General features: G+C 35.5%; 1 protein-coding gene across 2 annotated transcripts in view; it reads left to right on the plus strand.

Moving 5' to 3' along the window:
- Window positions 1–6,383, plus strand: part of zmat4b (zinc finger, matrin-type 4b) — a 32,704-nt gene extending 26,321 nt beyond the window's left edge. For both annotated transcript variants that reach the window (XM_016473076.1, XM_016473075.1), the window contains 2 exons: window positions 2,348–2,444; window positions 6,130–6,383. In XM_016473076.1, the coding sequence (XP_016328562.1) occupies window positions 2,348–2,444; window positions 6,130–6,145 (113 nt within the window). In that variant the 3' untranslated portion in view covers window positions 6,146–6,383. The remainder of the gene's footprint in view (window positions 1–2,347; window positions 2,445–6,129) is intronic.
- The last annotated feature ends 6,897 nt before the right edge of the window (window positions 6,384–13,280 follow it).

Here is a 13,280-nt window from a genome sequence, read left to right on the forward strand (position 1 = left end):
AGCAATTGTCTGTGATAATGCTGTTCTGTCGTTAACTAAAAAAGTTTGCGGCGCTAACAGCAGGGTGCCAAATCAGTGTTCAGCGGTAATCGAATCCCATTTTTATAGCATTTTCATCAGACTTCCCACCTCACAGGAAGCCAGCGACTGATTTTCCGAGCTTCACACAAGCTTATTATTTACTGGTCTGTCCTAGTTAGAGGCGGAGAACAGATTTGGTGTAGGAAGACAGAGCTGTGGGAGGATACGACTTATCAGCGTGTTTCACGGCCCCTTCTGTTATGTGTTTTTAATCATTGAATGTGCACAATGCCAAAGAAAAGCTGAGGCGCTGTGGTTGCAAAGACGAGGCCAACGTAATCTGTGGCTATAGATCCGTGGTAAATGTTATTGATGAGGCATCTAGATGAGCCTCCATTCATTATCTGGCCTGATTGCCCGGATACTGGGATAACAAAGGATTCCCGTTGTTTAAACAGACTAGGTGCTTGCTTTGTGGCATATGCAAGGGTCATTTAACACCACCCATCTCCCAATAGTAAATCACATCATGCACTAGATGGTTACACAAACAGACATGCTGTTTGAATATACGAGTCATATGTGGACATAAGCTTATGTTTATGTGTGAAGGAGGAATATATATTTGGTTTCATGCATAATCTGTTTACTGGAGCAGGGATGTCTGCATGCCCCGCCTCTCTCAGACGCTTAGTTTTCTACAAAGTCCTTCCTTCCGACAAGTGCAGTCTGCTCTGATTGGCCAGCTGACCCAGTGCATTGTGATTGGCCGAACACCGCAAGCACTCGTCAGAAATGTAACGCCCCTTACCATAATCGCGAGCTTCATCTTTCAAAATAAATGTAAAGACAGAAGGAAAACTTGAAATCGCATCATATGACCCCTTTAACATTATTTTTTGAGAATTATGCATATTTTCTTTTTGGTAATTTTCATTAGCCTCAATGGTTATTCTCATTAGTATGTACACATTTTCAAAGATCATTTTAGACAAAAAAAAAGAGAGTAAAATTTATGTTACTATAATAAAAAATGTCCAACTGATTAGCTTTTTTTTTTTTTGTAATTCGTCATCTCAGTGGTGATTCTCATTGCTACGTACATATTTTAAGGATAATTTTAGACAAAAAATTATAGAACGTTTATAAATTTATATATAATAAATAAGTTAATATATAATATATAAATATATAAAAATAACAAGTTAAAATAATAAAAAACGTTTTTAATATGATATATATATTTAAAAATAATATAACATTAAAAAATTAGTTTTTAATATTACATTAAAAACCTGTTTATATATATATATATAAGGCAGCACAACTACTGAAGTTTAAGTTTGCATATATCTTGCATATGTATTTTAAATACATAAATACATATAAATATACAAAATTATCAGACAGCTATGTAAAATATTTTTGCCTTAAATGGTCTTTAAAGTGGCCCTTTATTTTTCTTTAAGCAAAATCTAATTGAATTTCTTTTTTCTTTTGATTTTAGAATGAATAAGACATGTTCATCAATTCACCATTATATTATTTATTTTGCTTGAGAAAGAATGGCAATGTGCTGTGCTCGGGCTATATGCTAATTTATCCATGTAATTCATGCACGGTGAAGAAATGGTCAAATGCTCAGGGTTTTATCTGTCTGTAGGTGTTTGTCAAAATAGGGCATTATACCCTCAGAAAAGATTTGAGGGCATTTGCTGTTGGAATCAACATAGTTAGTCAAATAGATGTGTTTATATTTCTGTCAGGACCACTATCGTCAAAATGATAGATACTTAGCATAAAGTTTGGTTTGGCGGTATGGTTCTGTTCTGGGCTTGTTTCATTTAAACTTGTTCTCATGGCCTTAACTATCGTCGTGTCCTCAGAGCAATAAGTTACATGATCTAGACTATGTGTTGCTCCAGCTGTATGAACACAGATGCGTAAATGCTGCTGCAAATATGCTTAATATTTCGTCCTGCAAACGATGCAAAACTGCTAACATCTTTCTTTTTTTTTTTCAATTAGCAGACCAGGTAATATACACAGCGATATGAATTAAAACAGCATTCACTTATCTTAGACGTGGATTTCAGATGTTCTGAAACACGCTGCAACAGTTTGATTTGCGAGCAGCGATGCTTAATTTGCTCTTGAGCAAGCTGAAAAGCTGCTGAATAATACTGAATAGAGCTTATATAGGAATGCTGCGATAGGTGTCGTATTCCTATAGGTAGATGTGATCAGCTGAGAATCAGCTGATGCAAGCTTGACTCACGTGACGTGCCAGAACTAATGCTAACGCTTAATTTATGTATGCTCTTAGGCCTGAAGCGGAGTCACACATGTGAGGTCTGCAGTGTTACGCTCAACTCCGTGGCACAATACCACGCACATCTGCAGGGCTCCAAACACCAGAACAAGTGAGTATCAGCAACTGCATCTCATTCAGAGACAAAAAATCAGAATCAAAGGTAAACCAGCAGTGAATCACATAATGATAATGCGGGAGAAAGTACATCTCTAAACAAAACGCTAATTTTAATAAAGCATAATAAGAGTCATTGAATCATTCACCAACCAAGCCAATCAGGAATGTAACCACTCATAACAGACACTCACTGGTAGCCACATACTGGTGCAAAACTGTGAAACTGTGCACAAGCAGTACTCGTATCAGCAGGCACGAGGTGTTAACTTGCATCATGTTCATGCAAGTGAAGTTAATGGAGTGTTGTATATGCGATCAATATCTGCTCCGAATCAATATTCCGCCTGACTGGACCATGTCCTCACGGTACCGTATGGGTCACAGTTTCCATGCAGAGGCTGCAGCGGGGCAGGCAAGGTCACAGCATAGCGTGTTGGGCTGCATGGATTGTTAATTAGGTAGAGATGAAGGAGAAGGAACGTGAGAAGCATGATGGGAAGCACCAGGCGTCTCCAAGCTGTCACGGAGTCGCATGCAGTGGCATTATTCCAGCCTCTCATCATGAGATGTGTTCATATACATGCACAAGAAGCAGCACACACAAGGACGACCCTCAATGGACGAGACCCTGAGGCTGATACATTACCAGAGCTGTTTTATGTTTTAGAGGAATAGTTCACCCAAAAATGAAAATTTGCTAAAAATGTACTCACTCTCGGGCCATCTAAGATATGGATGTGTTTATTTCTTCATCCAAACAAATTTGGAAAAATTTAGCATTGCATCACTCACTAATGGAATGGGTGCCGTCAGAATGAAAGTCCAAACAGCTGATAAAAACATCACATAATCCACATGACTACAGTCCATCACTTAATGTAACATCTAGTGAAGTGAAAAGCTGCATGTTAGTAAGAAACAAATCCATCAAGGTGTTAATCATTCACATTAAACCATCGCTTCTGGCTACAATATGAGTCCATAATCTATAATAATGCTTCCTCCAGTGAAAAAGTACATCTCCTGTAGTCTTCCCACATCAAAATCCACTGACATATTTGTTTTGAACTGTTTTCACTCGTAAACGGTACTTGATCTGTGCATATTTCTCTCCTGATTCAGACAAAATTACTTTTTCACTGGCAGAAGCAACATTGAGTACTCTTATTTTAGCTTGTATTTGGATTTGTTTCTTATAAACACAACTTTTTTTCACTTCACAAGATGTTAATTGAAGGACTGGAGATTACTTATGTTTTTTTTATTTAAACAGATAAAGATATTATTGTGATGTTTTTATCAGATGTTTGGACTCTCATTCTGACGGGTGCCGTCATTCACTGCAGAGGATCCATTGGTGATGTGCACACCTGGATAATTCTTCCTTAGCTTACTTTACCTTGTTTTGAACAACTCACATGTAGTGTTGCTTTCGTCAACGAAAATTATGACTAAATATCGTCGTCAACGAACCTTTATCACGTGATGAAAACAAGACGAGATGCAACGTAAATGCTGGTCATGTGACGATGACTATAATTAAATGTATAATGCAATATTGTTGACGAATAAAAACGAGACTAAATGTGGTTTACAAAATAAAAACAATGCTAAAATGTCTCCATTTTCGTTGACCAAAACGAGACGAAATGAAATGTTATAACGTTATTTCGTCTCGTTTAGTCGCGTTATTATTATTATCTTATTTCACTCCTCCCCTCACTGCAGCCGCCTACTCTCGCCTACAATTCAGGCGAGGCGAGGCGCATCTCAAACAAGCCTATTATTTAGAACAGTGTTTCCCAACCGGGGTGCCGCGTCTGTTGAGAGCAGGGGTGGCATGTAAAATGCCAAACTGAACAAATATGCCTAATTTAGTCCGTCAACTGATCCCCATTCAAAAACTAGTTTATTCATCATTTCATGCCCAAGATGTTCAGGACGTCTCATTCAGACTCAAAACAGAGGATCATTCAGAAGGTCCAAACAATGATCCTTCACAGAAAGTTTGGTTCACAAACACAATACCTCTAATGTCAACTGTTACAATATTTTATCAAGAGATAAAGGGTTGCCTTATGCATTTTCATCAAGGTTACATATATTAAGCATTACATTTATCTTAAACTCGTGTGAGTAAGGCTAGGAAAGTGAGCACTTACAGCGCTTTAATGCACTCAGGGTACGAAATTATTTTACATACGTTCAGTGAGCCTGTTTAGTCATGGTTGCTTAGACACTCCCTTTGAACTCCTCACCTCTGCAAATGCTGCCAAACTGCGCAAAGGATTTGGTCTTTAGCCACCTACGTTTCATGCGTTTTATGTTGTTCCAGTTTGTCTTTGAGTCCCCACTCCATTAACCTCAAAAACTTATTGGAACTAATCATTTGACAGAGTGCAAAGAGTCACAAATCTGTCTGGATGCCAGTGTCCGTATCTCTGGGACTCGGCTCAATTGAGAGTTTGCTGCCAGTTTTGTGCCGAACACCGGAATTGGAAAGTCAATGAAGGATCAATAAGAGAGCAATGTTCTGTTCGGGTCACTTATCACACACACTTCCACTCAGTGTTAATGAAATTACAAATGAAAATACTCAGTGATTAAGTGTTTTTTAATTTGCGTAAACGACAAAACGCATAGAACAACATAGCAAGATATTAACAATGCACAAACAATCTTTTTAAGGAGAAAAATCCAACCCGATCTCATGCGAAAATCTAACTATTTTACAAGGCGGCAATTTCTTTTGAATTCGTTCAATGTGATTCAAATGGAAATAAAATAAACATGAAGCTCCACCCATAAACATAACCATAAATGGCATGCATGTAGATTATAAGACAATGTATTACTGAGATCATACAAATTTGTACGAATTAGCCACAATTCGCCAAAATGTGAAATAGTTCAGAATGCCATCAGGGTGTGTTGCATAAATTAAAGCACTTTAGTATCGGGTTAATTATTTCAACCAAACACATCCTACACAGATTAATCAGATATATACACAACATAAATGGAGTGTACAACTGTGTATCTTCACAAAATGGCACAAATGCACAAGTAAACTTGAACTAAGTTATGTACTTCAGAATGTGGTCCTTAACAATGCACTAAAACACATAAACTGAATAATTAAAGTGTAAGGTTTCACAATATACTACAACAAAGTACTTTTTAGCACATTAGCACCAAGCGGCAACCTTCCGGTCTCTCTCGTGAAACCAACACGGAAGTGACTAATCACAAATACCGACGAATAGGACGAGACCTGGTTGAAGCACTTTTTGTTTGCTAAACTTAGATGCCATTTTATCCAGAGTAAAAGGGACTAAAAGTAATATAGGTAACATGATGAAAAATTGACAAGATTTAAATGCTATTTTCATAATATCTGTTTTCCTTTTATTTATTATATTATTATTTATTTATTATATTATTTAAAAAACCCTTGCTATGTGTACTGCGTTAAGCTAACTGAGACTTGTTATAGCACTTGCATATCATTGCTCTTTTGTTGATTTTGATTGCTTCCATTGTCTTCATTTGTAAGTCACTTTGGATAAAAGCGTCTGCTAAATGACTAAATGTAAATGTAATAGCACAAAAACTGTGGTTAACTTTTTTACTTTTCATTTTAGCCATGTCATAAATCTGTTTTGCTTCTTTCTCAGCTTGAAGAACAAATGAAGTTTGATGAAGCTCCCCTATATCCCCTATTTCATCTCTACTCTTGAAACTATTTGAGGATCTGTCTGTGGAAGTCAAGGCAACTTTAAGACACCACATGACAGCGATATCAGTTCATGTTCTCTTGATCCACTGTGTTCATGACAGCAATATGGACACTACCAGTAAAGACAGAGACCTGGACAATGATAATGGATCATGGACAAGTGCATTTTGCTAAATTTGTACATAAAAGAAAAAAAAAACATTCACATCCTGATCACTTTAATGTATATATTTAAGGCATGTCGAATGGACACAATTATAGCTTTATTTTAATTTGGTGTGATTAAAAAGATTTTGATTGTAATTGTATTCATATTTTAATTTAAATGTATTTGAATTTATGTGTAAGAACTGGCATTTTTTTATTAGAGTGAAAATGTCATTCAAATGTTGTAGCTCTCTGTAGTCCACTAAAGATGTATTGAATTTTCTTGTTTTATTTTGTACATACAGTACAGTCTGGGAGAATTGCTCTCGGATGATATTAAAATGAGACTTTTTCATCATTTTGAAGCTGAATTCAATCAGCATACTAGTAAAAGTAATGAACTGAAGGACAATAATTGTTTTTAATCTATCTTTCTTCGACAACATTATTTTAACAAGACTTGTGTCGTTTGAAATGTTCAGCAAACGCTTTTTCAACATTAGCTGCTGTATGAATAGATAGAAAATGAACTATTTACTATCTCTTGCAATGACTGTAGAAGAAAGAAACCCAAGAGATTACTATAAGGCAGCATTACTGTGATGAAAAAGTTAATAGTCTGCTATCATGCTGTACTTTGCTGAGATGGGGTCATTTTAGTGCTTTTCACAAAGGACTGAATGCTGCCGATTTCCATTTGTGCACTGGTTCATTTAAAAAAGCCAAAATAATCAAATTATCCCCAAAACGATAATGACTTTTAAAAATGAAGATAGGTTCCTAGCATTGTTTATTATTAAAATACTGTTTTGTCTCTTAGAAATGACATCCTAGAGAATAAAACAATTCTGACACAAATACAATTAGTAGTCCTGTTTTCTTTATGTTACAGTATCATGAAGCTTCAAACACTATCAATATGAGTGCTCTACTTACAGTGATATGATGCTTATTCACACTTATTTAGCAAGTGCCACTGTTGTTTTTGTACTGGAATGAGAAGCAAACAATAGAAACAAAGCAATCCCCATAAATCACCTCTCGGTGTCTCCCAAAGGCCTTTTTCATACAGTGTTTTTCATTCTGCTGGAATGATGTGCATGGCAAGAGGACCCATACGGCTTTAAAGATAAAAGGAACGACGTAAGACAGTCTTTAAAAATAAAATGGATTGCAAGTGATTCCCAACAGACAGTGGCTGGATCTCTGAAGGGCCTGGAGGGGTTTCTTGTGTATGACAGATCTGACGACTGTTCCCTGATGATGTACTGGAAAAGTTTCTCAAAATCTCCATTTTAGCAGGTTTCATCATGCTTTGAGAAAGTCATACAGTTACTGAAATCTTAAAACATAGAATTAAGGTGGCATAATATTGAAATGCAGTATTAATTAACAAAATAAGCCAGTTTAAACACTGCGGTTTGACTAAGTTGTTCTGTAGCAAATTGCAGCTGTGAGTCCGTATTTCTGAGGGTTCAGCTCATTATGCATCTGATCATGATTGATTATTCAAATATATGTAAATAGCACAGCAAGGGCCATTGATAATGTATTCAGCACATTCACCTTTAAATAATAGCATATAGAGGGTTTTGGATGAGAAAATGTCATGTGCGAGAAGCCAACATCGTTCTGTCATTTGAATTGAATTTGTGGAGATGTCTATTTGACGTCTGCAAGATGTATTTTTTAGAGTGTTTGCTCATCTGCAATACGTCTATTGGACTTTTCCTATCAGATGTCAAATAGACGTACTGTATATTAGATGTCTTTAAGATGTTTATGATTTAGAATGTATGTAAAACTGACATCTTAAAGACGTCTGTCAGATGTTTGCACACCCCCGCAGATGCTTTCCAGATCAAGAGATCTTTAACAGACATCTTGCAGATGTACGTGTGCTATCTGGGTCTGTAATCTCTATTAACTACAATAAAGTAATTTGGCTAGTTTCAGCCATGGCAGTGATGTAAACTGTTCAATGGCCCTTACTAAATTAACCATGGTTTTACTACAAAAAAAAAAAAAAAAACATGGTTATAGTTAAACCATGGTAACCACAAATTAACCATGGTTTTGCTACGCTAACCGTAGTTTAACCATGGTATTTGTAGTAAAACTGTGGTATTTGTAGTAAAACACTACTACATTTTGACTAAAAAACCATGGTTAATTTCCGTAAGTAAGTTGGACATCAAGCAATACACCAAATTTTCATTATATCTAGCAGATAAAACCAAGGATTCGTGTTGTATGTTGTTCTAGCTGCTTTTGCAAGTCTGTCTGGCTTTTATTTCTTGAGATGAACTGGCTACCTCCTTTAATTTGACCATTGCAAATTGCACTGGTAAAAAGCCACTAAATAGACCGTGATAGTCATCCAGTGTCATTTGTTACAGAGATCCGCTTGTAAACTTGTTTGTTTTTACTCATTCCCGGAGAATCCTAGAGTTCTTTGAGGCTAAAATTCTTCCATATGCTGGCAGCTGCAAGTTGGAGCATTTCATCGTTTTGAGGGCTGTGGTTACTTTGTATTTATTGGCTCCGAGTCGATTCAAAAGCTGAAGTAAATTCACGGAGGACTGGACTGAAACAATTTGCTCATTATGACTGATGGACAGGTGGACGGATAAATCAATGATATTTCCGCATAGTTAAAGGGATAGTTCATCCAAAAATTATTTACCCTCGAATCGTTCCAAATGTGTATCGCTTTCTTTCTTCTGTGGAACATAAAACAAATTCATTTTACTCTCAGTGGCTTTTCATCCATGCAGTTTAAATCAATGTATTTTCTTTTGTATACCGTAATCGATATGACTTTTTCCATAGTGTTGTTCTCACTAAAAACCGTGGAGGGGAAAAAAAACTACACTGTAAAACTACACTACATACAAAAGGTGCAAATCCTTTACTGTCCAGACGGTGGAGGCATGTGCATAATTTTGTACAGAACCCATATCCCCCCTTTGGATTAACCAGTCAAATCTATTTTACTAGACTATACTAATCATCATTGACTGTACAAAACTAATCATTTACATATTACCAAGAGTCTAATCAAACCAGACATACTGAAATGCATCAAGACGACCAAACACAGTAAAATCTCAGTTGATTCAGACTATAAGAAAATAAGGCAACTGGAATGGTTTTTTACTGACAGCATAAAACCAGGATGTTTAATGTGGTTTTGCCCCATTTTCTGACTTTAAAACACTGGTTTTCCTTTGTTTTTTCCCCCCAGGACCAATTTCATATTGCCTCTAAAATATTTATTGTGATTTTGACCTTTTTAAAATGTGGTGCCACATGTCAAAGTGTGCATGGCTTTACATTTTCAAAAATACCGAAGGCCAATTATAATAGGCGAAGAACTAGATAAATATGGCACAGAATAACCTTAAGAGGACAGCACTCCAGCTACCAGTTAAATGAAGTTGCAGGAAATATCTTGAGACTGAACTTTAACCAGCAGAATGCATGACACAGTTTTCACTGTTTATCACGGCCTATGGAGATCATAGAGTAAACACAAGGGAGGGACACTTTTACCACAAGATGCCTGGTTTAAGAAGCTCTAAATCTATATTGCAGTTTAAAAAGTACTGCAAACACAACAGTTTTAATAAAGAGGTTGTGAATTTTTTTTTGAACAATAGCAGGTTATAATGGAGAAGTCCTCTAAACAGGTATCATGAATAGCCTAAAAATATATTTTCTGCCATTTTATTCGAAAAAAGCAGAACTCAGTCAGCCAGACAGGACCAAGAATATGAATAGCATATTCCTACAAAGTCTATCTTTGGGACATTTTTCCATCTTACTGCACATACTGACAGACATTAACACCATAGGCTGACATTTGATTTCCAAGGAAGAATTTAGTGCCAAGAGGCATTCAGGACAGCCTGAGAACCCATCTGCATTATTCATCTTCATACAGTACTGATTTTGTCAGTTGTAAGTTCATAGTTTAATAAGATTGTGTGAATTGTATCAGTCTAATGAAAATGCAATTAACCGTGAAATATAGTTACTTTAAATGAATGTGACAGTTCAGAGAGCTGTAGGTGTGATTGTGCCTTGTGTTTACTCTTGATTCACTGGAAGGGTCACTGTCCAGAGTGACTCACACTGAAACACAGCACTGCCCACAGATTGATAAAAAGATAAAGTATGACACAGCTCTTAGTTGAACTTTAAGTTCCCCTTTCTCATCAATCCACAACTGGTTTAATCTGGAATCTGTGGGATTCTGTGGAATTGTTTTCAGCATGCATCAGGAAGAAATGATGATGATGATGATGAAAATAATAATAATAATACATATTATTGCTAATATTAAATATATGTAATTTATTTAATACATTATTATTAAATATAGACTTATTAAATGTTAAATTTAATTACAATAATATTAGGTAATAAACAGGGTTATTATTATTATTAAATATAGACTTATTCAATGTTAAATTTAATTACAATAATATTATTAGGTAATAAACAGGGTTATTATTATTATTAAATATTACTACTATAATTAAATATATGTAATGTATTTAATACATGATTATTAAATATATACATATTACATGTATACATTTAAATACAATAATAATATTAGGTAATAAACAAGATTATTATTATTAATAATAACAATAATAATACAGGTATATATATATATATCTCTATCATGAATACAAAATGTCAGGAACTCGCACAAAGCAGATGCCATGCAACAAAACAATCAAATTAATTGGGAGGAGATCTCCAAAGAAAGCAAACAACACCACCCCCTTGCTCATTTTCTCCCCTCTGCCCTCTCTCACTCTTTTTCCCCCAAAAGGTTTCAAATATGTATATACCACATATCTTGTATCTTGTGAACCTGTTGTTTTTTCCCCTTCTATTTGCTATCGTTCTAAAGGTCTCTGTGCGATTGGTAAAATGGTCTCAATTTCACATCATATATATTATGTAGAGGAGGGGGTGTGTCCCCCTCAGGGTCTGTGAGAATGTTTCCCTATCTCCAGCCAGGTGCGACCCTGGGCCACGAGATCCTAGCAAACCAAAAGGTCTTTTATGTTTTTAAAACTGATTTGAAGATTTCTTTGTTTCTGTTCTGGGTATATAAGCGAAGTGACAAAACACTACTTGGGGATTCTGTAGCCAGAAAACCCCCACACAGTGTATGTGAATCTCTGGAGCTTTGCACCAGAACTCACATACTACTGTGTGTCTCTCTGCTGTCAGGTACGCATTTCTTAGATTCAGTCTTTGAGCAATCAATGTTATGTATTTATTTGAATTGGAACTGAATTTAACTCTGAATTGGCTTCTAATTGTTTGTTATGTAATTGGCGTGATACAACTTTACCTGACTAATAATAAATTGTTATATTTGACTTATTCTGATCTCTTCTGAAATCATTATTTCTAGTAGATTAAAGTGTAGTCTGGTGTTTCAGCAAATCTGCGTCCAGGACAGATCATACGGAAGTACCAATGAATGGACCATGGGGGACATCTTTAGGGACTTCCGATTTCTGACTGTCACTGACTTAACAAGTTGCAGTTTTCGTGATTATAGACAAAATACACTTTTTGTTATTTGCTTGCAGGGTGTGGCATACTTAAGGTATTATAATCACCCTGTATCCTCCGAGTTTGTGCCGTGCGTTCACTGTTGGCCAAGTGAACTTCTAAGCGACACTGGGTCGTTAATGAACGAATAATTGAAAGTATGGGAATTCCAGAATAATCAAATATCTAAATTAATAAACAATCGATATTTGTGATCAGTTTTTAATTAGAAATATTGCCTACATTTAATGATCACTTGAAACTGGAGGCAGATTGAACACGGAGCTAGACTAAAATTGAAACTAAATCCTGATGAATTCAGAGGCGCAAGTAAAAGACAGAACACGCACTAAACCTTCAACCAGGCCGCTAGACTTCACTTTTGGCCCGGCGGGTGGATCCTTACAAATACAATAAAGTTATTAGGTAATAAACAAGGTTATTAATAATAATAATATAATAATAACAACAACAGATGCTGTTATTATTATTAAATATTTGTAATTTACTTAATAAATTAATTTTAATAAATATACAGTTGAAGTCAAGTTTACATACACCTTGCAGAATCTGCTAAATGTTTATTATTTTACCAGGGATCATACAAAATGCATGTTATTGTTTATTTAGTACTGACCTAAATAAGGTATTTCACATAAAATATATTTATGTATAGTCTACAAGAGAAAATAATAGTTGAATTTAGAAAAATCACCTTGTTCAAAAATTGACATACACTTGATTCTTAATACTGTGTTGTTACCTGAATGATCCACAGATGTGTTTTTTTTTTTAGTTGTTCATAAGTCCCTTGTTTGTCCTGAACAGTTAAAACTGTCTGCTGTTCTTCAGAAAAATCCTTCAGGTCCCACAAAGTCTTTGGTTTTCCAGCATTTTTGTGTATTTGAACCCCTTCCAACAATGATTGTATGATTTTGAGATCCATCTTTTCACACGGAGGACAACTGAGTGACTCATATGCAACTATTGTATTACAGAAGGTTCAAACGCTCACTGGCGCTCCAGAAGCAAAAACCATGCATTAAGAGCCGAACAGAATGAAAATGTGTACTTTTTATTTTGCCTAAATATCATATTTTTTAATTTAGTACTGCCCATATTTACATGTTTCCAAGAAAACAAAATAAGTTAAATTTACCCAGATCTTCAAATTCAAAAAATGTTTCATATGGGTCCCTCAGTTGTCCTCAGTGTGAAAAGATGGATCTCAAAATCATACAGTTGGAAAAGGTTCAAATACACAAAAGATGCTGGAAAACCAATAAATGTGTGGGACTTGAAGGATTTTTCTGAAGAACAGCAGGCAGTTTAACTGTTCAGGACAAACAAGGGACT

Source organism: Sinocyclocheilus anshuiensis, unplaced genomic scaffold (assembly GCF_001515605.1).
Source record: "Sinocyclocheilus anshuiensis isolate Anshui unplaced genomic scaffold, SAMN03320099.WGS_v1.1 scaffold260, whole genome shotgun sequence".
NCBI lineage: Eukaryota > Metazoa > Chordata > Actinopteri > Cypriniformes > Cyprinidae > Sinocyclocheilus > Sinocyclocheilus anshuiensis.